The sequence below is a fragment of the Dysidea avara genome, chromosome 2 (assembly GCF_963678975.1).
Source record: "Dysidea avara chromosome 2, odDysAvar1.4, whole genome shotgun sequence".
Taxonomy (NCBI): Eukaryota; Metazoa; Porifera; class Demospongiae; order Dictyoceratida; family Dysideidae; genus Dysidea; species Dysidea avara.
Window position 1 is genome coordinate 49,359,442 of NC_089273.1, and position 27,969 is coordinate 49,387,410.

Consider the following 27,969-nt stretch of genomic DNA (forward strand, 5'->3'; position numbering starts at 1 on the left):
TCTGAGGGGGGGCCAAGGGGTGCTGTGCCCCCCTGGCCCTTCTCTGGCCCCCCTTGGACCTACAGTACTATATGTATACCAAAACTAGAATCATGCACTCACACTGTATTTAGAAGAAGAGAAAGCCAATCGGCAAATAGAAGACAACACTTATAAATGTAGTTAACATTTGTAGTTAAACTGTACACCGTAAAGAAAGTGAGGCAAATAAATTTGAATTTTTGTGCAAAGATCGAGATACTCTAATAGAGCAGTCACTACTCTAATAGAACAGTCGCAATTCTGATGTCATCAATTTACAAATCGTAACAATGCTAGCTACTCATTTTTGATTTGGTATACACTTTACCATCAAACAGGTTATCACAAATAGGCTAACCAATCTTTGTATGCATTGCAAAGCATACACTTTTATAGCTAAGCATTATCAAAAATGCTCTGAAATTCAAACCTGGGAGGTCTGATTTTTAAAATTTTCTCCAACTGAATAAGGTTATGCAAATGAATACAACTTGTGTTCTAGAATTTCCCCATAGCTCATAGTAGAATAAACACTGTTGTGTACTAAAACTTCTTGCCCCCCCTTGGTCCCCCCTGACAGTGTCTCCTAGATCCGCCTATGCTTTTATGTGTGCTCATACCTTGTTTTCATAGCCCCAGTCACAAATTTTATTTACAACTATTATAGTTGAAGTACTGTATGTACCGAATCAATTAGTAGCTGTTGTGCTTAATTGCTCACGATAACACACAGTAAAATTACTACATCCATGCAATAACTTTAAAACAAAACATGCATATCCACAAACTAAAAGGACACAATTACAAGTAATGTTTACATTGTGAAATGGATATGTGCAAACAGTTGAGCTTCACCAGTTTTAATTAGCGAGTTGCACGGAACCAGTGCCTTCCTTGACAGTTGCCATTCCATTCAATCAAGCACAGCCAGCAAAATTCAAACTTGCAGGTACAAGTCATGTGATTGCATCCTTCTGTATAACGAAGAGTCAAAAGAATAAATTAAAAGTTCTTACAATAACAAAATTAATAATTACAATTCCAGTAATGCATACTTGTACAGTACTTGGTAATTTACACCTTTTGATAAAATATTTTATTAAATAAAAAGTTTATACAGACTATGGTTAAATATGCTGTGGACATTCAATCAATCAGTTCACTTCCAGTCATAATACTAGTAACAGTATATTAGAAAGGCATCTCACTATACTAGTCAAAGCACTGTGACAAGGGCAATACAGAAAAAAGAGCACAAGGTGCAGTCGACAGAGAAATATAGCACAAGATGAAGCCGAGTGCTATATTTGACTGAAGACCACACCTAAATACTACAGTATACATAGTGCACAAGTATACTCATGAGTGCTTCAACTGCTTTTATGTATAAATCTGGAGTTACAATCTAAAAGAAGGCAACCATTTAATGGTTCATCATGATCTGGAACATTATGATGGCAGAGAGAAAATAGTGTCTGCTTGTGATTAGCAGAAGGTTAATCAATGCCGAGTTATCACACAATTAAATTTTTTGATCCATCAAATCCATAATTCACTGTAGTGGAACAAGAAGATGAGGAGGAAGGCTAGCTGTGATGTACATGAGTCATGAACAGTTTGTATATACAGTTGTCCAATTGTTGTTCGCAAGTTTGGCCATCAATGCAACAAAGTTGAAGGTGTCAACATTAAGAGGCCATTGAATATAACCAAGAAGTTGCTGGACTTGTAATGATGAACAGTGTTATTTAATAAGACTGAATCATATGACTATTCTAATGGAATTACGAACATTTGTGTGTGTAGCCATTAATTTGTTGTTAATTGCTATAATGACGGCTCTGGGGTAATTGTGGTGATTCCAATGTCCCTGTGTAGTTGTGGCACATTCACACAAAGTTTGCTTTATTGACATACAGTGCAAAGGAAAATAAAGTGCACTTTGATGGGAATTATAGCACTCTTTGGCACAGTATGGAAATAAAACACACTTTTCCTTTTGAACTTTGGTGGTATCATACATTAAAACAGTAAATTTGTACACAATACGTACAGTCACTGTAAGAAGCAGTCTTATAGTCTCTCCAATTGCAGTTACTTGGCAATCCATTACTTGTAAATGACTTGTGAATATGGCACCATTATGCCACACTGCAGCATAAAGGTGATACGTATGTTAAAAATATTACGAATTATGATCAGTCAAAACTAATTTGGAAATGATATAAGACTCCTTTTTGCAGATCCGGTCATGTACATAGACCTTGTTATAATGTAGTAGTACATGGGCACGAGTGCGTATATTTCAGGCAAATCACAAGTACCCATGCGGCCATGTTACAACTAATATATTCCACTTGGGTGACTCACCTACAAGTGTGGAGAAACTGCAGGAATGCTTTGTGAGTGTATTTATATGGGACCATGTGAATTTCGATTGTGGATAACGTTGTAAGAGCAACGAAAAGGCACTACTGAGAGGCCGAACGTAAGTGTATCGTCACTAGCATGCAGATCGCTTCGATTGTGGGTGTGCAATTAAACACAGGAAGCCAAATTATGAGCTGAACAGTTCATAATGAAGCTTAAGTGCTTAAGCTTAAGTAGTTACTATACTAGCCATGAATAAACTAAACCAGTGAATATGTTTATAGCACTATAATGGCCTAGCCAATTAAGCTCCATGCCCAGTTACTATATATGCGTGTGTGAATTCACGCCAGATGTAAAAACAGCAATATAAAGACAATTGAAGTGCACTAAAGTACTTACTTTTACTAGCCATGAATGAACTAAAGTAGTGAATACTATTAACACTAATGGCCAAATCAAATAAGCGCTACGTCCAGTGTCTGGACATCGCCACGTGACTATTGAATGCAACACGATCAATATAAACTAACCTGTGACCTTCTATTCAGTAAAACAATGAACTATCTTCTTCCCCAAGTCCATAATCTATGCTTTGGCTCACTGTACAAAATTAAAACCCACTATCGATCCTGTGAATTGTCGCTATATTAAAGCAGAGGATATCACACAGTTTCATCAAAGAAATCGAATGATTTCTGAGAATGCTTAGAATGCATTAATGAGAATAGGAGGTAGTATATACAACAAGTAATATCACTACTAGGAGGGATATAACTTGTATATACTACCTCCATTTCTCGATTCCTGAGCACTGATAGCAGTGCTATTATACCACTTATACACCTTCTCTTCCTTTTGAAGTGAGGTGTGAAAGTGGTATATATAATATTATATGGTTCATGTACTGTATGTGAGCTGCCTGACGACTATTAACAAAATTTGGAACATGTGTTACCCACTGAACAACAAACCAACTAGTTTGCAAAGAACATTATAAGTACCATTGGATTGACCTCTTTATGATTTCTGTACCATAAAGCAAACACGAGTTATGTGTGTTTGTTTACATTAGGTTAAAATGAAATTTTATCATTACCATTCCTAAGCTTTAACAGTCCAAAAGCAGGAGTGAACATTGCTATTCCCTGCTGACTTAATTCCCCAGTTGTGGTGAACACAATGAGTCAAGTGTAAATACTGAAGTATGTTGCATTTATGATCAAGTAAATGTTTGTAATTCATATACAGTACAGTAATTTATTGTTATAATAATTTTGTCTGCTTTACCATAATAATAAGCATTGGAGGGGCAAACATGGAACAGGAGGTAGGATAAACCCATTTAAATTATGCAATAATACACTTAGGAGAACCTTGAAAATATTTCATGTTAGCCAATGGTTACTGTACAAAATATCAACAAACAGGTTTTATGAAGTTTATATTTTTTATTACATTCTATTGTGTTTGTACTTCACAATGGTGTAAATTTCATGTAGAACAACAAAACCATCATGAAGAAATCAGTGTTACAAAATGACAACCACCAATTCATGACCACCAACAGTCCCCACACCACAAATACTGGATATATATATATATATTCCTATAGAGAGGTACAAAGAGTCCATCTCTTTAGAATATGTTTTCAATTTGTAGTGCTAAGGAATTTTATTACTAGTTCACATGGGCTTGTCTTGCCATCCAGGCAAGAGTCTGTAGAAGGCGTTTACCAAACGCCAAGGATTCTAAACGAAACCTCTTACTAAATTGAAATGGGATAAATACCTAGAAGGGTTGCTACTCTAATGTGACTTAATCTACAAGCCAGCCAGAATGTTCCAGACTCCAGGTAAGCATCACACTTGGTGGAAACCCACTTTACAATTTGGTTGTTTTGGTGTTCCTGCTTTCTATCACTGTATTCACTAGAGTAAAGATGCAAGAAACCTTGACAGCCCATTGATGTTTACCTCTAGACAACAAAGAAGTCTTAAATAGAAGTAAAATTAATGTAGTTGTTTGCTCAGCAGGTCACTATAAGCTATGGTTTGAGCTGTAAATACTATATACATCAGAGCATAATATCTGTACAATAAAGCAGTGAATATTTACAATCTTACCAGTTTTCTGAATTGCGACACCACATCTGGGACAACGCTTGGCATTATCTTCTATGTATCTTTCATTGGCCACAACCCACCTAGCACGCTCAGCATCAACAGCACTAAAACGATTCTGTTATGAAATAAAAGGCATATTATGAACTATACACTTAAACTACCAAAACACACTATCTGTGCCTATATATTTTGATAATTTTATTCTCATCATCATCTATGGTGTCCAAGGAATGAATCACCAAAGTTTCAGCTCTTTGTAGTGAGAAGTTATGGAACTATAGCATTGTACAGTAAGAATTGATTTGTATAGTGACTGTACTGAAAATAAGCTATGTACAGATGTTTACATTTGCAGCAATAACTCTTTTGCATTACTCTACAGTGTTGGAATTTGGCTTACAATCTTCATGGCAAATCAATGAAGGTATGGCTTTAGCCCTATATAATCGCTTGCACATAATTTTGCATATACGAATGAAAATGACTTTATTGAAGTACTGATGACAATCTTGTTTTCGTTAACCACATTGTAAACAAACACATGTGACACACATACCATTGAGGCTACAGAAATGAAACATAACTCCATGCATATATACATAATTATATGGCATATAGGTTTAACTGATTTGAAACTGGTTTCTCTGAGTGATGACCTGATTGAAACTTGCATATTCGTCCTTGTAGCATGCATAATTATTTTACCTTAAATCTCGTTTTTTCTTGCAATGCATGCTTGTGTGAACTACAATTAATTATGTTTGGTGGGGTTTTGTTGAGACAGTAAAAATACAGTACAGTAGACCCTTGGTTATCCATTATCCGTACCCTCATTTATCTGAAATTGGAAATGACTGTTTTATTAGAGTATTTTGAGTACAAGTGTATGTTCTATAAGAGTATTTAAACAGAGCTCTGTATACAAATGTACGGCTTCTGTTATCCCAACAATTCACTTATCAAAACACGTATACGAGATAGACTGAAGCTTGGATAACCTAGGGTCTACTGTTCTGGCTAAATGCTGCTTTCAGTACATAATTAGTTTGTGTCTATAAACTTGTAATTGTTACTAATTGCTCATTTTAAAAAAAGAAGAAAAAAATACTCATGCATGCACCTGAAGAACCATTAATATTGTGAACTATTGAATGCCATGCAAAGTTGCTGTTCAATGTATTTCATTTTGTCAACATGTGAGGTTTACATAATGTATGTGTAACCATACAGTAGACAATATTTTATCACTAAATTGACTAGGATGACTAAACTGAAGTATATTAAGCTTAATCAGACTTATTATTATGCAATCTTAAGGATTATATAGAATATTTCGGTGCTTCACAACAAAAGGAATACAAGAACCTTATTGCACTATGGTTGCAAACACTTACAGTGTTATAAGCTTGAGCACCTTGTTGACGTGATGATGCACTGTTGCAACTTCCACTGTGATAAGCTTTCTTGCATCGAGCACAGAAGACATGCTAAGAGGGTCAATAAAGAGTAAGTGATGAAGTTATATGATACTGTGTTACGTTATTCAGATACTACACTGTGTTATTATACTGTAGTGAGTGGATATAATTATATGCTAGTTACCAAGAGTAAAATAATATTTACTCTTGTAGTTACTACATGACATAATAATAGATGTAATTATGATCTAGCATATGTTTCACTAATCGCATATTAAAGTATTGCTGTGAATGCTACCCTCTGGGTCAGACTGGGTGCCTCGCCAGGAATGTACCTAGCAAATAATGCCACCTGCTTGACCACCTATAATACCGTTAGCTGCACTTGATTCCATTTCTTTGATGAAGCAAACTATTTGATAGAATATTGGTATTGCCAAATCACGTTAAAAAACAAAAAAAAACAGGCATGAATAATGAAGACAGGCATGAATAATGCTCTCTTAGCAGAAAATAAGCACATGCATGTATTTAACATACAGTGAACTTCACAAAAAATGTAACCGGATCTGTGAAAAGGGGTCTTATAGACTTTCCAACTGCATGTACTTGGCAATCCATAACTTGACTAGTGTGTATGGTGCCAGCCTGAAATTTGGTCACCTTACACTCCTAACATAGCATTATTCCTGGATGTATTTTAAGACAATGGGTTAAACACATGATGAGCTATGATTCATCAAATTTGGAAAGGCTATAAGACCCCTTTTTGCAGATCCAGTCACAAATATCCTCCAAAATTTATAGTACATGCACCTAGTGGAGAAAAAAATGGGAGACAAGGTAAAGTCCATGCATGTGCTGTAGCTACTGGGGTTGGCAAAAAAGGTATGTCTAAAGTTCAAGCAACATTGAACAGGGAGAAATCAAGCCCTGAAAGTTAATTATATGTTTCTGGTTTCCTTCCTGGTAATTGTTTTGCTGAATGAATAGAATAATCATTATACAATTTATAATTTACCTGTTGAAATTTATGTCTGTAAGCACTCTTTTCTTATAAAGATGCACTAACTTGATACATTAACCTTGTTTTCCCTATGATTACAGGTACTGTTATTTAAAATGTACCATATGGAATTCCTGTATGTGTATATCTTGTTCTATGCAATTTGCAGTACTTGATTGCTTCCGCTATGAAAGCTTAATAAGGATGATTTATGCACAGCTACAGTACAATTTAGTAGTGCATCTCACTTTGCATTCATTGCACTCTATTCTTCTCTGTCCCTGCTCAGGTAATAGTCCATTCCCACAGTCAACTTGTGGACACAAAATTCCACCCATTTGCAGCACACATTCTTCAGTCCCAAATCTCTGATATTTGTCATACTGTAACATATGCAATAATAATAGTATAGTAAACTTTATTAAAGTATAATTATGGGAAATTTTACGTTTGAGTTGGGATCACATAAATAAAGCTCACAAGCAAGGAAGGTCATTTGCATAGGCAGATACAGGAGACACTTATAGGGGGGCTAATGAAAGCAAAACATGTTAGGATGAAATAGTGGTTATTCTACTAAGGGAGAAGAGTACACTAGTTATTATTGATTTACACAAAATTAATTTGTTTTGATATACAGTAGATTGATGAATGAAGAGCACACACTGTAAACAATTAGTAGTGAAGGTCACTACTAATTTCTGCCACAATACTCACTATTTTTGTGTAGTGACGTTCACTACTTTAATTGTAGTGACTTTCACTACTATTTTGTAGTGAACGTTACTATAATAATTATGATAGTGATGGTCACTACTGACAGTGATGAAGGTTACTATGCAAAATAGTGAGTATTTGTGACAGACATTAGTAGTGACCTTCACAACATTTAGTTGTGACCGTGACCTTCACTAGTTGTTTTACTTTCTAAGACTCTAGTTGTTTATCTTCTGAGAAGTTTTTTTTTTTTAATTTTACTTCCTGGGTTTGAATTTGGATTGATAGATATTTTTATTTAACAAGTATGCTTTTAAAAGCATAAAATTAGTAATCCTATCAATTAAGCTTTGATGATAAAGTGTACTAATTCAAAATAAGGTAGTATTGTCATTTGATAACATTAGAATTGTGACTGTTCTATTAGAGTAATGACTACTCTTACAGTATCTCAATCTTACACAAAATTCAAACTTATTATGCCTCACTTTCCTCACAGCTTACTGAAAAGCTCATTAAATAACTGCTGTCTTCTCTTTGCCCATTGGCTTTCTGAATACAGTGCGAATACAATGTAGTCCAAAGGGCAAGAGAAGAAGGCCCCCTCAGATCGCCATCTAGAGCTGCAGCTGCACTAGTGCAAATTTAATCCATACTTTAGTCATAATCAGTATGATTGCCTGCACAAGAATAAGACAGTTGAAGGTAGCCATGTACTTGACCTACAGAATCTGCCAACTCTCTTTCCTGGTGTTTAACTGTACACAGCAGTCTGCTACATTTACTGCTTAACAATGCATTAGGGTTTTGTATTGTAGGTGAGGGAAAACGTTTTTCTTTCTCAAAATTGTGAAGACAGTTCTTTTTTCATCTACACTACTTTTCCAATGAAAACGCTTATGGGTTTTCTCATCAGTTTTACTATCAACTCTCTTGGTGCACATTAAATATTTGAATAAGTTCACGTTCATGTCAATTTCATGTCCAGGAATTCAGCGCGTTAAGAAAATTTTTTTTTGTTGGTTCTAAGTCTATGTGTGTCCTTAAAACAGACCTGTTGGTGACGTACAGTAGATAAATTAACACCCAACACCACCTTGCTGGGCGAGAGAACGAAATAATAGCTGGAACCGGACCAGACCCTTTTCAGAGTAGGCGCTTATATTCAATACGTGCCATGAAGGAGAAAGGTGGTCTGGTCACACAAGACTAGTAAGCATGTGCACTGTTTCATTTGGCCTCTAGGCTTGCAACTGTGGACAGTGAGTGAGTGAGTGAGGCAGACTAAATTCAAGTTTTGGTGACTTAAAAAAATCTATATCCGGTCACCGGTAAGTGTTTTCTTGCTTGAAAAGCTTTATTTCATGTTAATATTATTCCGCAGAGGTGATTTTCGTGGCATAAGATGTCTCTAGGTTGATTTTTGAAGGCAGCATTTTAGGCGGCGTGCTGGAATCCCTACTTAAACAGTACTGCTGTACTGTTTGATAACCACATGAAAATCTTGAGTCTGAACCATGTCATCTGGATCAGTGATGCTGACTGGCCATCTTTCAACATAATCAGAGAGACAGAAAGATTACTATTCAAACTTTCAGTTTAAATAGCAGTGTTTAAGAAGCTTGACATCTGTTTATATCATTATGTAATCAGATTTGCAAAAAGGTACTAATTCACATGTTTTAGATGCCAGCAAACAAAATAGCACAAAACTTGATTAATTGTTCTTGGTAAGTTTCTCTTTACAATTATAATATTATAAAAATGTAGCTAACTACTGTATAATAGAAAATTCAGACAGTTAAATCATTATGGTAATAAAAATAAAGATCAAAATTTAAAAATAATCTGTGTGCGTGCAGTGTGAAATGGATCTTTTTGCAATTCTGATTATATATATATTTACTCACATTTTTATTGCCCATCATTCTAAAATGATGGATTTCTTTTACCTCAGAACCATCACACCCAGCTACAATACAGATTAATATCAATGAATTTCTTTTAGCAGATTACATTTTTGTGATACCTGGGCACTTGATAGTATAGCCATGCTGGCGATCCTCCACAAATCCACGATCATTTAAAGTACGCTCCATATACTCCACAAAGCAGCCCACACAAATGGAGTGACCAACAATGCAATCAAAAACCACCACCATTTCTCTGTCAAGAACAAGAAGAATATAATAACGAAATGCACCAAATTTTAAAATGCACACACACTTTACCAGGTTATAATATGCAAGCTTCAAAACAAGTCTGGAATCACACAGAAAAAAATGTAACACAAGGGAGGTCATGGAGATACACAGTAAACACAAACTAGTGAAGGTCACTACTAATATCTGCCTCAATACTCACTATTAGTAGTGAACGTCACTACACAAAAATAGTAAGTATTGTGGCAGACATTAGTAGTGACCTTCACTAGTTCGTTTTTACTGCGTATACTAGTGGATATTTCATCCCTACCTTACAGTAGGGATTAAAATTAATGCCCATTAGAATATTTTCAGGTGTAGGTATCCCCTCTTGTTTCACTAATTTTCTCCTATGATCCCTATTCGAAACTATTATTAATAAAATTTCATTGCACTTGTTTGTTTACTTTTTGTAACACAATATTATGACTGGTGAACTTGCATACACTGCATAAAACGTTGCCAGTCTCATTGTTTTCTTCTGAACATGCACCCCAATATAATGCCAAGTGGCCATGATAACACTTCATTTTTAGCTATGTTCAGCCCATTACAGAGCATTACAAATACAGAGCATTACAAATGAAGAACAGTACGAGAAATGCCTCTATATTCAATACAGTCACTACTAACAGAAGATGATTCCCATTACAAACATGTATGAAATCATCACATGTTGCCACCAAATGACACTTTAATGCAGTACAATTATGGTCTAATCTACATTAGAACAACAGATATTTTTGAAACAGTACTAGTTATGTACAGTTGGAATATAAGAATCTTGGAAGAAGCAGCATTAATAATAATGGAGTAGGTATATTCCACAACTTACCTAACAGCCAAACAAATTATGCACTCAACTTTAACATCATTAGAACGAATCATGTAAAGTGGAACAGAAGTGTCTTCATTAAGTGTATGGTGGCTGGAACACTTGAAGAAAAATTCCTGAAATTGAAGCACACAAGAATGTTTAATGTATGCATGGACAAGTGCAGGAATGAAGTGTCAAAGTGGAGCATAGGGTCAGTGAAGCTAATCAATGCATATAATTATGACACCTATCAAATCAAAGGAAAAGAAGTGATATATTTAACATAATATTTATAACCCTGAAATCCTGTGGTAATGAATATGTACTAGCTATACCATGGTCACGGGGGATTTACCATGATAGCCCAAGCCCAAGGACTACAGGCCAGATGTGGACATGCATATTAGGTGAATTCCAAGAGGCCATGTTATAATTATACTACTTGGGTATATATGCCACCTATGTGAAAAGACAAACCTACATCTACCCAATACAAAAGTACCTAAGCATTGAGTGTGGGATTAAAACATTCAATGGTACTCATGAAACGTTATTCATACATATGCTATACAGCTTACATATACATAATGCTTTTATTTTGCCATGAGCTATATCAAAATGAACAACTTCTTATAGATCGAATTAACAAATTTGCACATATCCACTATATGAATATTAACAGAGAAGCGCTACAAGAATGAAATCACATGATAATCCTGGGGATTGATTTCCTTGGCTCACATGTACTCAAACGAAAACCTAACCTACTACAATAAAAATTCAAAATGAAAAAAAGATTCTAAGTTTGAATCAATTGTGTGCTTTGGGTGCACCTCCATCAGTTTCAATTGGTCGATATGGTGTTACTGGCTTCTTGTCTGAGCTTTAATACCCACATTTTAGAAGCCCGAACATGAAAGGTCTCTTCCTGGTAATAGCTCTATCATTTACTAGCTTACAAAAGCATCTGGAAGTATGTATGCTCATCCTGCAGGATTGTAATATCACTACTTGATTGTCATGAGTATGTCTTGCCTTATATCTCGAATACTAAACAAAATAGTATCTTCTCCACTGATATGTGAATTTATTTAACAACCTTGTCAACAGCATGCTTGTGCTGGTAATTTCAAAGGGTGGCTTCTATCTCAACTGTAACTGTATGTAGTTTCTCAAAAGTTATAGGGTAGTACAACCAATTGTTTTCCTCAGGCGCCTCTTCACATTTTGCACTAACCTTTCCCAATAACCACCCCACCATGGAGCTTTTCTCTACAATAAATTCCCATCAAATCTATTGGTTGGCCCAGACTGTTAAATCTTTCTCACTTCAGCTGAGGCACTCTCAAACACTTTTAGTATTATCAGACATAATGGTGGAGGGAAATTCTTTTCAACTTATGTACGAACCGTCTAATGTTTGCAGGGACAAATGATCTGATAAAGTCTCCATTATTTCTAAATGAATTGCCCTAGTAGAAACATACATAATTGGAGCACTGTTCTCCACTCCTGTGCTTAATCATAATGAACCAGACTCTATGTACAGTATATAATATACGGTATCACTAAAATTAATATATTTTTGTTTTGGCAACTCTTATATTCACAGTACGTGCTCCATTTTTAAACTTACAGCTGTCTTGCACTGGCAACTGGTGGAATTACAATTCCCAGACATTTTTCGTGGAGTCAGCACATCACTCCAGCCACTTGGTTCCTGCAGATAATATACACAATGTATTATAATTATACATGCATAAGTAACTAGGACACACAGTAAAATGTGATGTGCACCTAAGGAAAAGCTAGGTGTCTCCATTCATCAAAAGAGTATAATATGAATTATAGAGTAAAGCTAGTCAACTTTTTTATCAAACAGCATGGCAATGCTGTATACATCTCAATAATGGACAACGTTCACTAAAACATATCCTTAAAAACTACTCTGAAAACATCTTAAGGGGCATAACTTATCTATATCAGAAGAGTCTTGGTGTAAATAATTATAGTGTTAAACTTAAAAAACCCATAATGCACTCCCTGTAATAATGTTGAATTTTAAAACAAAATAGCCTAAACCCTATTTTTGGCTTGCCTGCCTTTATTCCCACCCACCTGATGAAAACCACCCACCCACCTGCCTGCCTGATCAGGATAGAGACTAAACAATTAGTAACTTGTGACAAAAAAATTTACACAACACTACCAAACTCACAGATGGCCTGTGCCTGTTCTGGTTTGTCAACAAGTATTTGTCTTCGAGTGTCTTTTTAATTACTTGGACGTCTTCTTCATACACAGGTATTAATGACACTTCGAATTCCCTCAGAGGAGCATAGTTAGATGCCACTAAGCTACTGTATGTGAAGCACTTAAGAGGGAGTAGAAACGTGTAGCTTATACAATGATGCATATGAGTGATAGGACTACACCCGTTAATGATCAGAACACACTGCAACACACAAATTATAGCTGGGTGATCATTGCCTGCTATATTATATGACCAAGCTGTAATCAGTAGTAAGCAAGACATGACATTAAACTATGTCCTTTAATCTAATGCGTGCAGCTCAGCGGAGAGATTGCAATACTCTAAATAAAGCATATATTATATTTATATTATGTATAGGTTATCACCCAAATCCACGGTATCTTTGCTATTTTAGAGACCTTCGAAATGGCACATAATCTCCTTGGGCGAATAACTGATTTAGACTATGGCTTGTACGGCTCTGGTCACTGCTGTAATGGTGGCTTCCTGATCGAATTAGTGCTAAAATAACTAACTGGTAGGCTTCCTAGATGAATACAATCATTTTCTCTGATCCAGCGATGCTTTCTTTACACTCTAGCGATGATTTCTGACAGCTATTGTGACTGGAATCCAGCAAAGCAATTGGCACAAATGACAAACTATTTTGTCACCGGTATCTAACCAGTTTAGATACCTACCTGCAAGTATCTATTGGATTTTAAATACCCGATTAACAACTAAACTTCAAAGCATACTATGCGTACCATAGTCTAATGCTACATGTATACTACATGTTGAACAAAAGGGTAATAAGAATGAAGTAGGGTGCCAGTGATAAAGATTTATTAAACAAGAACATTAAAAATTGCTGGCATTTAATTGCATGGTTTATTCGCTGTCTGTGACAAGATCACAAAGCCCTTATAACATGAGTATAATATACATATGCATGTGAGAAAATCCATGCTATATATACATATAACAATATTTTACACTCAATGCCCAAGTGAGGATTTTCCACCTAGCTATGCTGTAATATCATCATTCATATCTTGTTTCACTATTTTTATTGCTTGGATCGCTGCTTCATTTTAAAGTATATTAGTTTGTTAAGTTTTTTTATTGTACAGTAGCATAAAATTATAATTGTATGTACATTATAATATTATTATGGTGACTGCTGTATTAGAATATTATATCGCAAGCCAACTTCCCAACTACCAAGGGGTGTGGTAACTATTGCTTATTATCACTTTGCTAGCATTGTAAATATAGCTAGACCAATAATATTAGAAAGTAATGTCATCCTGTTAAGTACACAGATTGTTGAGAGGTGCGGTCTCTGTACTTGAACCTACGTATCATGAAGTTACATGCATCTAATGGATGTCCAATACCTCTTACAGTAGAGTAGTTGCTTTCAGTGACAAAATGACAAGGTTGATGTGAGGGCGGCTGACCAGAGCATAGGATCTCTGGCAGCAGGAGGTCTGGGGGCTCAGCCCCCTAGCATTTATAACCATTTTAGCATTCACAATGTCTCAAAATCAGTGGCGTAGGCAAGGGTGGGTGGGAACGTGCCCACCCAAGTTTCTTATGACAGCAGCGCATCTCACTATTGCTATTACGTACAAAAAATAAGTAGTGCATATCTTGGCACTGCCTTATTTTCACGGTAAATCAACAGCTGATATTGAGATAAGTTCAATAATTGCATCACATGATCTGAGTAATTAATTGCTTTCTATTTAATTCATGCCATCACAAGATCCAAACTTTAGGCAAGAACATGAGGAAGGATGGGATCTAGTCTATTTTTTCACATCTGAAATACTGAGTTGTGAGAACAGCATGATTCTTGAAAGTGATAGACGAAAATAAAATCTCTGGTGTTGGGAAAATCTCGTTACTGAATTAAGCCATACAACTATTTTAAGAGTCAGGCTGGAGTATAAAGAATTGTGTAAAAGTACAGATAAGGTAAAGGAGAGTAAGACAAGAAGGTGTACATAATAAGTTACTTTTATTTCTAGCTTCTATATCATTCATGCAGTAGCATTTGACTAGTGAAATAAGCTACAGGAACAGCAGTGTACATATTATTAGCTATCTAGCTAGATACATTTATGCACTTTTGAAACACAAAATGTATGTAGAGTCCACTTAGGATGGACTCGCATTCTGTACTAGTTAGATGCATGGGGTGAAAGTGTGGGTGAGTGTGCCCACCCATCCCTGAAGGCCCTTCTACTGCTCAAAGTTCACCAGAATTAATTTATAAGTACCATTTGTCAAATCTGGGGTAGGATGGGATTTTTATTTCCTTTCTTTGGCCCTTTTCCATTTCACCTTATTGTTAACTAGGTCATGTAATCTTTAAGTCTCCAGTTCCAGTTTGTTAGGTTAAGTTAACCCAAAGGCTGCAGCACATGTTGCTGTCAGACCTTCAGTGCTGGCCATTGTAAATAAAGCTTTAATAATGATGGTAGTAATACATGCACTGGGAGTTAGCCAAGAGAGGTGGATTTGAGTGTGCTATCAAGTGGTGGGAAAATTTCCCACAACCTGTAATACAGAATGACCACATGAAACTTCTATGGGACTTTACTGTTCAAACAGATAGACGTTTGCCCCACAACAGACGAGCAGTATTGGGCAAGTTACTTTGTAAAAGTAACTAGTTACATATTACATATTACTTGCAACAGAACTATTTAGTTACAGTTACATATTACCCATAAAATAAAGTAACTGTAATAATATTACATAATATATTACTTTGTGTCCACAGCCTTAAGCTGTCACGTGTGAAACTATCACCTTATCACGTGACATGATTGCATTGTTGGACAATGTGCAAATCTTGGTTATAAGTAAGAAGCTAGTGAATAAGCTTCATTCAGTAGGCCTCGTTACTTCATTGTGGTTAGGCGTTACTCAGAGGATTACTAACGAGATTAGTAACTTCGTTACTTTTAGTAATAATATTACATCATATTAGACTCGTTACAGTAATTATATTACTTAGGTAACGCGTTACATTTGTAAGTAAAGTATCTTGCGTTATATTACCTGTTTTTATAGCGTATTTCGTTATATTACTTTGTTACCACAAAAGTAATAATATTACGTAACGCGTTACATAAGTAAAGTAACGCGTTACTCCCAACACTGCAGACGAGATATAATATTTGTTGACTTTACAAAGAAGCATGCTTTCCTCATTGACAATGCTATCCCAGGAGATAGTCACATATCTCAAAAGGTCAACGAGAAGTACCAACGTCATACTGGTCTGAAGATTGAGACACATAAGATGTGGTCAATGACAGCCTCTATAATATTATAGTCCCTATAATACTTGGCTCACTTGGTTTTATCCCTAAAAGCTTGAAGAGTGCACTGCAGCAGTTGGGTATCTATTACGCTAACCTCATCCCCAAGCTACAAAAGAGTGTACTGCTGAGCTCCTCTCATATCTTGCATCATTTTGTGACTGAACACCGATCCTAATCTTTTGGATGAAGTATAGGATAATTTAACTATGCAAGTTGTCATGATGATTTTTGCATAATAATAACAATTTGAAGTGTTTCAACTAAAATACACCTTTCTTAGTCAAAGACTCAAAACGCACTATATTTGCAGTCAATAAAAGCCATTTTTGGGTAGCTGCTGCAGCAGAACATAGTTATGCCTACAGCATTTAAAATAGTATACAAAACAGCCTTTACACAGTGGCGTAGCTAGCCCTGATGGATTGGTTGGGCACCCTTGGCAGCTGCAGCAATTATGATGTGCTAAGGGGTCTGGGGGCATGCCCCCTAGGAATATTTTCGACATTAGACTCTCTAAAGTTGAAGACGAGAGCAATTTAAGCAGTTTATCATTCTACTATATTATACTAATAATAAAGATTGCAGGTTTAACTGTTGTATTAGGGTGATTGTTCTATTAGGATGACTGCTCTATTAGAGTATTTTGATCTAGCATGACCAGTTTCTTGAAACTGAGTTGGTGGGGCAATGAAACTGATTGGTTGGGCCTGTGCCCTACCAGTACCCACCTTAGCTATACCACTGCCTTTACACACTTGGAAACACATGGCACAGTAATAGGACACAACTCTTACGGTGAGAGATCAGTGGTTTGATTCCTGACATAGGCAAAGTTTTTTTCATTTTTAGACTACAGTTAGGAGCAAATATTATTGAACTGCTTTGATTGCTCTTTTAGGGAATTTGTGCATTCTATTGGAGTATATCAAGCTTTTTCACAGTTTTCAGCCCCACTCCATGAAGAATAATATTTATCATTTTAAGGGGGGATAAGCCTCTAACCCATTCCCCCAAGCTTTCCACCTCCTATGATTGCTTCTAGGGATGCGGCGATTATGCTGGCATAATTTCGGGCATAATAGGTATGTGTGGGAATCAGGAATTATGCTAGTATTTTGAGGTGATTATAAAGCTTTAACAGTAGGAAAATTTGCAGATTGCACAATTCCATTTAAAAAGGTCGAGATACTCTAATAGAGCAGTCAGAAACTCTAATAGAACAGTCACTGAATATTATTTACTCTAATAAAGCAATCACATTGAAACAAAATACTCTAATACAGCAACCAGCTAAAGAATTCAAGAATATTGGAAGCTTAAACCTCAATGAAAATGGTCTGATACAGCAATAAACTGGCATTATTAGCCAATTATGGTGGCATAATTTTGGGAATAATGGGAAATTCTCAAAAGCATAATAGGTGATTTTTTGAGCACTGCTCAAAAGCATAATGCTCAATTTTTGGAGCATAATAGCCTCATGCCTAATTGCTTCAAATATAAATTTTGTGCCATCTTTATGATTATTATGCTACTCAAGGAACAAGACGCAGAGGGCACACATTCACCGTAAATCCCCAAAAGCACTTGCTATTGGTGGGTTTATTATTGTAGCATACAATGGTGGATGTTAACTATTGTGTTTGGACTCTAGCCTTGTGACTGTGGTCAGGCAGGCAAGTGGGCAGGCAGGCAGACCAAAATTCAAGTTTGAATTTGTTGATTTTCTTCAAAAAATTTTTATGCTGCCACCTGTGTTTTCTTCCATGTATTGCTGTGTTAGATGGGCTAACACTATTTTCGTAAAGGTGTGAAAACTACATTGCTGAATATAATACATGGGTATTACCGTATCATCAGCTACTAACCTTTGACAGAACAAACGCAGTGTCCTTGCATTCAGCACAGCGCACTCGCAATTTTCCTGGTGCAATGGCTTCACATGGCTTCTTACAGTACACATAAAATTGTGTCCTCTGTCCCTCTAGCAAAACATAATACAATATAAGAAATTTTATAAGGATATAATTAACACACACACTAACACACACCTGCTGCTGCTGCTGCTGCTGCTGCTGGTTCCATTGCTCCAAGATTAACATCTTTGAGGGGCTTCATGGAACGTTCCAACTGTACACTAGCAGAAAAGTTACCGCGGACACAATGAAGGGTGCTAGTGTTCTGTACTCCAATGCCCTGTACAAAAACATAATAGTGATATCAAAAATACTAACAATAGCATATATAGTTGAAGCATTAACAAACTTACATATTTACTAAACTTCACATGTACGTACGTAGGTATGTGTTAATTCTTATTCAGTAAAATTAATATTAATTTGTTTATTACCTAGAATAACACATTTTACACAGACACTAATGGTACATTTTCATTAGTTACCATATAGAGTTCATAATCAATTGCAATTAAAGACATACAGAATTATTATGCCTTCATATTAATCATTGACGAGTCAAGTTTTGCATCATGTGATCGATTGCACAGGTGGAAATGGCAAAGGACTGTTGGCTGAGATATATTACTAGGCAGCAGTTATGATAAACTTGTTATACATGTGTGTCAACTGTGAATAGTTGAATATTTACATGACAAATGTTTTGTTTATTTGTTACATGTTGCTGGCGCATTATGTCTCATATAATTATATTGGAGTACAAGCCAAGTCTGAAGTTTTCGACCATCAACAAGAAGACCGGATAAGAATAATGTATACCTAGAAGAAAGTATCACCAACTAAGGGATCCAAATGTGGAGGGCTTCTGTGTGCTAGGAAATTGAAGTTGGCTATCAGTATGTTGTCTGGAAAAGAAGTTTTTTGTGCTGCTATTAAGTTTAGAGGGTACAGTAGTCATAACATAAAATTATACTACATATAGAAGTCCCTGTATACTGTCTAGGGCTCAAACGAATATCTGAATATTCGACTATTCGGAACTGAATCGAGTACTCGAAGCTATAATAATGTCTTCGAGTAATCGAAAGTAGACTACGTGGGATCCGAATTCTGTAATTAATAAGTTATCACGTGCTAAGCCATTTGTTTCTTTTGTTCTGCGCTGCGTGACTACATGTGGCAATGGATAGTTCTAGCGACGACTCAGGTGAAGAAGGAATTGATGATGATGATGAAGAAGAGACTCATGAGACTGGCACCGTTGCCAGTAATTGTTCTCGAGGTAATTCTTCAAGACAACGCCGACCTTGTTCAGTGGTGTGGAAGTTTTTCAGTGCCTTGCAAGGCAGAAAATCAGTTCAGTGTCAGTTGGAAATAATGATGGTTTACTTGCATATCACGGAGGGACATCATCGATGCGTGAACATTTAAAGAGACGCCACTATACTGCGTTTTGTGAAGCGACCACGAATGATTCGAGTGATGCTCCATCTACAAGTAAGCAAACCAGACTAGATAGTTTTACCCGTAGTATTGTGTGTTCTCGGACCCATTCAAAGGCTATTACAGACCGTATAACTGGTGTTATCATCAAAAAGATTTAAGGCCAATAAATTTCGTAGATGGGGAAAATTTTCAAAACCTCATGAGCTTTGTTGAACCAGGCTATCATTTACCGTCTGCAACTTACTTTACGAAACTGATTGAGCTCAAATATGAAGAAACTGTAGCCAAAGTTCAACAAACCCTTCAAGCAGCTAATTACATATCAATCACTTCTGACATGTGGACCAGCCTTGCCAATGATGCTTACATTAGCCTAACTACCCACTTTATTTCTGGTGAGTGGAATATGGAATCAGTTTGTTTGGGTACAAATATTTCATCATGGATTGAGGAGATACTGGGAAATTTTGGCATAAGTACACAAAAGGTTGTTAGCTTTGTTCATGACAATGGGTCAAATTTTGTTCGTGCTGGAAAAATATTATCAGAGAAGTTTGGGTGGTCAAGTGAAAGTTGTGCTGGTCATGATTTGCAATTATGTATTAAGGCTGGCCTGGAAGTAAATGAAATTCAGCAAGTGGTTAGTGCGGCTCGAAGATTAGTTGAGCATTTCAAGAAGAGTGAACTTGCTAATACTGCTTTGCAGAAGCGTCAGCAACAAATGTCACCAGACCAAGATGTACTACAGATAGTTCAGGATGTAAAGACAAGATGGAATAGTGTCTATTACATGATTGATCGTCTGTTGAAGTTACGATTGCCAATTAGTGCAGTTCTAACTGATAGCACTGTAACCAGACGAGATCACTGTCACCTTGATTTACAACCTTCATCGTGGGATCTTCTAGAACAGCTAAGAGATGTATTGTACCCATTTCAGGTAGCCACTACCTACTTAAGCAGTGAATACAATGTTTCAGTTTCAACTATGCTACCAATTATACACAGGATTATCAAAAATATGTAGCCTGAAAGTGGTGACTCAGCACCAGTTAGAAATTTTAAGAATATTTTTATAAGAGAACTTACTCAAAGATGGAACTTGAATGAAATTGATCCAAGTGAACCTAGTGTTCCATTACTAGCTACCTTTTTGGATCCACGGTTTAAAGATACCAAGTTTCTTAACCGCTCACAGAAATCTTTGCTTGAAACATCAGTAATTTACTTTATCAACAGCTTTGAGTATGACAGGGACACTACTGCTACTGCAAGTGGCCAAACTAGTTCTCAAACACATGCTTCTGAGCCACATCACTTGTCTGCCCTAGATATTTTACTTGGGAAAGATGATTCTACTGAAAATAGTCAAAGTGGTGATCATGTCTCTGAAATAGTTAGGGCTTATTTATCAGCTAACGTTCCTTCCCGTGAATCTTCTCTACAATGGTGGAAAGTTAGTATTTCACATTACAGTTTACTCGTGCCTTTAGTTCAAAAGTATTTCTGTGTTCCAGCTACTTCAACTCCATCAGAGCGCATCTTTTCCTGTGCTGGAATTATAGCTAACCGATTGCGATCAAGTTTAAACCCAGAACACTTGAACATGCTAGTATTTTTAAACAAAAATTACAAATTATTATAACTGCTCAATGTATAAGTACATGTAATTCTAACTACTGTCACTTATGTTACCTATGTAATGTATCTAAACTGTGTATGTTTTAGTCACATTTGACTTACATGCATGTGTGATCAAGATGATTTCCAACAAAACAACTCAAATATTCTTACGTAAGTGGTTGATTCCAGTGAGTCACCAACAAAGTTAATTGGTATGCATAAAAATAGAATATTCGAATATTCGGTAGTTTTGATTAAAGGATATTTGAATAGTAAAAATCACTATTCGTTTGAACCCTAATACTGTCCCATTTATGAAGAAGCATCACTAGAAGGATACAAAATGGACCGACTTATTATACACATTGCCGTAGAGGAACGATTTTCGCTTAGGTTCCCTGGGCTAGTGGTGAAGCACCTCGTACAGGCTCTGCCTTCTGTGCAAACCCTCCAGTGCCCAACTGGTAGACTTGAAATGAAAATGTACAATGAATCCAATCAATCACAGTATAGTATTACAATAGCTTTATAGTTTCTATAAGTAGCAGTACTAGTGTGTAGGTTTTAACTACATGTAGTTATACCTACAAACAACACCTTTTATATATTATATATTGCTACATTTTGTATATCATTTTTAAGTGGTCCAAGGAAAGTACCCAGCCTTCCCCCAAAGATATTCCAATCCAACTCCCTTCCTGAAAATCCTGGCAGTTTTAAACCCTATGCTGACCTTCCAGGATATCGAATGTCTTGCTAGTGTAGCGCCACTCCAACCAATCTTTCCTCCACCCTTAGGAGACTTGACTTGGTGTTAGTCACCAGTAATTCCATCTGTTTGCTTGAACTAACTATTTCCACCAACATCTTTTGGCTGCTAAGAGCTTGGAAGGAAGACCAGTATAGCTGCTTACAATATGACTTTCACCTTATCTGTTAATCTCATTTCCATCAAGATTGGTTGTTTAGGCCATTTTATGCCAGACACAATTACCCAAGTAGCCAATGCTTTTAAAGTGACAAAGAAGACTATACTGAGTGAAGATCCCTGTTTGAGCAGGCTGCTCGCATTGCTGTCTACTGCTCAAACAGGATTTTTAATTCTAGAGCCTCCCCGGACTAGTCTCGCATAGCCAGACTGTGTGTGGGCAGGAAGTGTAAAATTCCTGCCCACATACAAAAGAAAAAGTAGTGGTTTGGCTACGAGCATAGATTATATAATCTATGCTACATGAGACTATATATCCCCGGACTGGGACCTATCGGTTTTGAACTTTTCTGCATGCCATGTATAATTATCATTTTTGTATTGTACTTTAATAGTGTAAGTCTTGCCAGGGCTCCAGTACTGTCCACCCAGTGCATGGCACCCCTGAGCATAGACCCCTGTACTTACGTTATGTAATTTATTGTCTTAACAAAACAAGACATGTCTCTCTCTCATGTAGCTGAATAATTTATACAAGATACAAGATGAACAGTAATGGCGACTACGCCCCAGGATACTCCTTATTAGCTCCTAGGAATGTTCTGAAAATGATACGTCATGTAGCCCCACCCCTAAATTAAATGCGCGGTACATTAATTGCTCACCTGCAGTGTCATTTGTTCCTTTAGTTCCATTCCAGCAAACACCAGTTTAAACTGGGTTAGTTGTAGTCTACTTTGTCTAACGATGGCTTCTTTCACTTGTGTCACGTTCCAGTCAGACCTCACGTTAATCATGTAGTTCTTCCCGCCCGATTCCTTCACGCTGACAGGGAAAGTGAAAATTTCCGCCATCTTTTGCTAAGGAGGATGATCAGTTTTAGTGTACTGCTCAGCCGACCCTTGTCGACGTGACTTCTTGGAAAGGGTGGGACCGCCTATTACAAATTTGCGCATGCGTTTTTCAGCACGTGTACTTAGATTACAACTTGAAAATACGTAGTTGCAATTCAGATAAATTGGTTGACATTGAGGACCCTCAAGTCGAGTTGCATCTGCTTAGGAGCTGTCTTAGTGTTTGCAAGGTCACTCACCTTTTACGTTGTGTGCCATCTTCCTCTTTGGGCTCCTTTCCCTCACGTTTTGCTCTTAGGTTATGAGAATGCCTTCGTAAAATCTTGCGTTGTGGCATTTCTGATAGTAGCTGGACACAAACCACTTTGCCATAGAAGTTAGGAGGCTTGGGCGTATGTGAATCTGAGTGTTCTGCTGCTCCTGCTTTCGTGGGGTCCTGTAATTCTGCCCGTATTTCACTGTCACGTTTAGTCACAGTGGAAACGTTTGTCGTTTTGATGTTTTTATACCATTTCCTGTAGAGGAATCTTAAAATGACCTTCAAGTTGTTTTAGTCTAAGTCAATTTAGATGATTCACTTTGCAAACAGCTTGTAGCTAAGCAGTTCTACTATTCCGGCGCGATCAAGCACGTCTGTGTGCTTTATCACATTCTTCTGGCACCGGCAGTGGTTGGCTTAAAGCACTGCCACAGCCTGCTTTGGGTCTAGCTATTCCTCCTCATAATTTCACTGTAGCTTTAATTAGGCCCCTATTTGGTGATTATTAGTTTCTCATCCACCGCCCGCATCCTTCTTAAGCTACCGCATTGTAAGCCATTATTTACTCTATGCATGCTCAGAAGAACACAAACTGGTACAATTTTTTTGTTGATGAACGCTACAATGCGCAATATATCGCCAGGAGAACTGCTGTTTTCCTTAGAAAATTGCTGCAGTACCATGGAGTTGCAATCGTGTTCTATCGACTTCATCAATGCAGACTTCCAGTTGACTGTCGAAAAACAGTTGGCGATCACGAAAAGTGGTGAAGGAAATGTTTGTAGTAAGAAAGAAAAACAATTTGGACAAGGTCTGTACATCAGTGTGTTAATATTATAAAATAATGGCATAATGGTAATACCCTCCCGCCCGCATCATAATAATTAGAAAGGCTGGATGAGAAACTAATAATCACCAAATAGGGGCCTTACGTTTGTGGCTTGGCATTCCATTGTTCCCTTCCTTACCTCAGTCTCTCTACTTGTCTATCTGTGATTGACTAGTTTGGCGATCATCTGCTGGGGTACTTGCATGGCCCCTTGAGGATCTAGCGTCATAATGTTTTAGTGTCTATTGTGCACCATGCCTTGCTCACCCTGGTGTTCTTAGGGAGTAAGAAATTTCATCTGACCAATCTCGTCCTGGGCATATACCACACTGATTTCCATCTTGGTCATCCTGCCTATTTTGATCTCTCCTTCAGGAGTACCACTCAGTTGGCTGTCATATCGTCTGCTGCTTCTTCTCAGGCCGGGGTGGCTGCTTCTGTTGGTGAGATAGCTAAGGACACTCAATAACGGAAGAGGTTTTATCCCTCTTGTACATATGTGAGACCTTAGGTGTTTGGTCACCATAATTATGCCCTATCAATTTAAGGATCCATAGCTGACAGAACAACTGTTACAAACGGTTTACCTCGAAAGTTTGCTAGGCGCCAACTTCTTCAGCAACTGTCTGTGACTTTGTGGAGGTACCATGCGAAAATGATACTCTGCCAGTATTTACTAACTGAGGAGGATTTTCCTGCTTTTGACATTGGTTAAGTTAAGTGAGTAGCTAGTAATAAGTATATTGGTAGTAGTTAGGTAATAAATAGTAGTATGTTACCAGTACTTAGTTTAATATCTATGTGTATTACTGTATACACTTGATAATTTCCGGGAATTCCCTACTTTAGTGCCGAGCTTGGTGTATAAATTAAGGATAGAATGTAATTACTATGCAGCACCCGTGATGTTCATGTTCATGAAACTAATCGTCTTGTGACCTGTAGCTAAATCAGGGTATTCTCACAAGGTCAAATTTTCATATTAATTAAACTTTTACAAGAATAGCCACAGTAGCTAGCCATATATGGCTATGCATTAACCCAATGTTCATTTGAATTTCTTTTATGCCTAAAATTCTCTCTCACACACACACACACACACTAGTGCTGTACACCTACAAAATTTTTGTCACTGGTTAATTGCCTACCAATAATTGGCAATAACTGGTTAATTGGTTTGTTTGTATATTGGCAGACATAACGCAAGTCAACAAGCCTGCTGAAAGGTTTAGGGTGTTACCAAAGTGACCATCAACATCCTGTCTAGCAATAACAGTTATTACAATCACATATTTACACATTCTTTGAGGTTATGTTATGATGTTAACACTTGTCAGCAGGGGTAATTTATGGTTTACCAAGTGGGTGGGCAATAACCAGTTTAAAGGTTTCTTCACTGGTTATTGGCTGACTCAGACAACACTGGTTAATAACTGGTTAATAACCGGTTAATTGGACACCGGTGTACAGCACTAACACACACACACACACACACACACGTCCGCACATACACTACACACACACACCACACACATACTAAATTTTACATGAAAAATGTTATTACAAACCATCAATGCCCAACCCCCCTCTTGTGGATGAGCCAGCCATGCTTCTGATTAGATTATGCCAAAATCAGTTTATGAATCTCATGAAAATATGCATTCTAGCACAAATTCACTTGAAACTATAAAGTAAACCAAAGTCAAACTAGCTGTGAAATTGACACCCAGCACCCTCGTGCGTACTAAGCGCTTCTAAAATAATTATTATGTTGTTGTTGTTCAAGACATTCAGAGCCTTTTAAACAGCTTTTAAGACTTCACATCCATCTGCAAAGGCCAAAATGGAAATCAACAGTGAGACACTGTGATTATTTGTTACTTCAAAAATGCAGCAACAGGATAATCTGGCTGTCCCCAACCACCTACCTGTTTGTACCACTCCCCTTGCCAGCTCCTGGATCCTCCCCTGACCGTAATAATAATTTTGTGACTGGAAAAAATTAACTGACTTGTGTGTATGGTACCATCCTGAAATTTGGTCACCTTGCACTCCTAACATGGAACTATTCTGGATATAGATTTAAGACAATGGGCTAAATACATGATGAGCTATGACTCATCAAACCTGGAAATTTGGAAAAGCTATAAGTCCTTTTTCACAGATCCAGTCACATTTATGTACACTGTTGAAAAGCCACTGAAAATTAAAGCAAGAAATGGAGGTCAATGCTCAGTGAATATACTATTAAATAGATATAGAGCGCTCTTAGCCTGCATCAGAGCAAAAAAAGCATGACCATCTTAGATCTCTTTGCTCATGTGGGTACATTAAAGAAATAGCCTTAGTAGAAATACTCATTAAAGATATAGAAATTTAATAGCCATATCAGAAAGAGCCTTAATACGTAATATCAAAGAAATAGCCATATTGCATCACATCAAAATAGATTTGTGAAGAAATTCAATGTGCATGTAGCTATTTGCAAGACTTCTTATTGATGGTTTTCATTAGCTAAATAAGCTGTTAACTTATCATAATATGCTTTTCAATTGCCATCATTACCACATATACACAGTAAAATTGGAACATCACTACTAAAGGACATGAAGGTCACTACTAAAGGGAGTAAAGGCATAGATATTATAGCTTACGAAACAGGATTGGAAACTGATGACGTCAAATATACGGGCAGCTGGTTAGCAATATTGTTCATCTGTTCATTAAAGTAATGTAGGGAGCACCTGTCCTTAATTGTGTTTACTTGTTAGTTAGTGAAAATAATACAGAAACAACAAGCATGTTCTCTCAGACTTGGTATGGTTGCTCCAGGTGTTGGTCCACTTGTCTGTACCATACATTACTTCAACTGTTACATCACTTCAGTTGACCTAACGTTGATAATTAATAAACTATGTTGTAGTGTTTAGCTATGTGCATGGATTGTCTGTGCAGTATGCTGAGAGCAGTGGCAAATTATAAGGGGACTTTAGTGGTACCATGTGCTGATGAGCCTCAGAAGGCAAGCATGCAGTATAACGGTACACATCGGCTACCCAGTGCACATTTTTCATTTCAGTCAGCCACACAGTGTTTTCCATGTATATAATACGTTGCCAGTCACCTCAGGTAGTCATAGTAAACAGTGTTTAAAACATACTGAACAGTGTTAACAGGCTGTGAACAAAGTCGACAACACACATGCTTTATAAATCATAATTCTGACTGGCTCCTGCAGGAGCTACTTCATCCAACTGGGTGGCAATGGTAAAAATGATGGAAGATTTCATCTGCTGTGTTTCATAACAGTTTTCAGTTACAGCTAGATTTCTGACTCCCTACTTCACAGGCTTACTGTTAGCATCCTTGCAGGTCCCTAGAGGGGTAGTTGTCTAATAATAACAGGTACAACCTTTCATTCACAGAGGTATTCCTAAATGTAAACATAAAAAGCTCAACCTTATACTTTACAAACAAACAGTACAAAAAAAACAGAATTTAGCTACAGTAACTTATGTTATGTTTAAAATGACACTGATCCTTATACTTTAGTTGTCAGATATAAGACATTGAGGAGGGTTGTTCTGGAAACACAGCAACAGAACTACAATGAAAATTTAATTACTATTTGTACTCCCCAGTTAGCACATGATGTCACAGTGGTTATGTAATCATTTCGTTGGGATAGAAAATGTATGCATTTAACCTCAGGTTTGTTGAAACTGTCTTTCTAAATTTGACCATGTTACCAGGAGCAAGGAAGCAATTAGTGTAAGAGATATTTTAGTGTAGGGTTATGCTGGGCGAATTACAGCATAGATTATATATTCCCTACCAGTA

General features: G+C 36.9%; 1 protein-coding gene across 2 annotated transcripts; it reads right to left on the bottom strand.

The window, feature by feature from the left end:
* Positions 1-749: 749 nt before the first annotated feature.
* On the bottom strand, positions 750-23,134 carry LOC136247542 (E3 ubiquitin-protein ligase parkin-like). 2 transcript variants are annotated; one of them, XM_066039299.1, is made up of 11 exons: positions 22,853-23,134; positions 18,332-18,470; positions 18,143-18,258; positions 12,316-12,399; positions 10,698-10,813; positions 9,688-9,824; positions 9,569-9,630; positions 7,190-7,324; positions 5,912-6,004; positions 4,518-4,632; positions 750-995 (listed from the first exon to the last, which is right to left on the bottom strand). In XM_066039299.1, the coding sequence occupies exons 1-11, from the start codon at positions 23,039-23,041 to the stop codon at positions 886-888; spliced, it is 1,296 nt and encodes a 431-aa protein (XP_065895371.1). In that variant the 5' UTR covers positions 23,042-23,134; the 3' UTR covers positions 750-885. The 2 variants fall into 2 exon arrangements, with proteins under 2 accessions (XP_065895371.1, XP_065895370.1); XM_066039298.1 differs by having other exon boundaries at positions 18,326-18,470.
* Between the last annotated feature and the right edge of the window lie 4,835 nt (positions 23,135-27,969).

What these genes read in the sequence shown, in the direction of transcription:
- LOC136247542 (XM_066039298.1), bottom strand. Translation starts at nt 23,041, where the DNA reads ATGGCGGAAATTTTCACTTTCCCTGTCAGCGTGAAGGAATCGGGCGGG. An exon ending in CTGCGTTTGTTCTGTCAAAG is followed by an intron (nt 12,400 to 18,142) that starts GTTAGTAGCTGA and finishes TATTATCTGCAG; the next exon opens with GAACCAAGTGGCTGGAGTGA. An exon ending in CTATACTATCAAGTGCCCAG is followed by an intron (nt 9,631 to 9,687) that starts GTATCACAAAAA and finishes TCTGTATTGTAG; the next exon opens with CTGGGTGTGATGGTTCTGAG.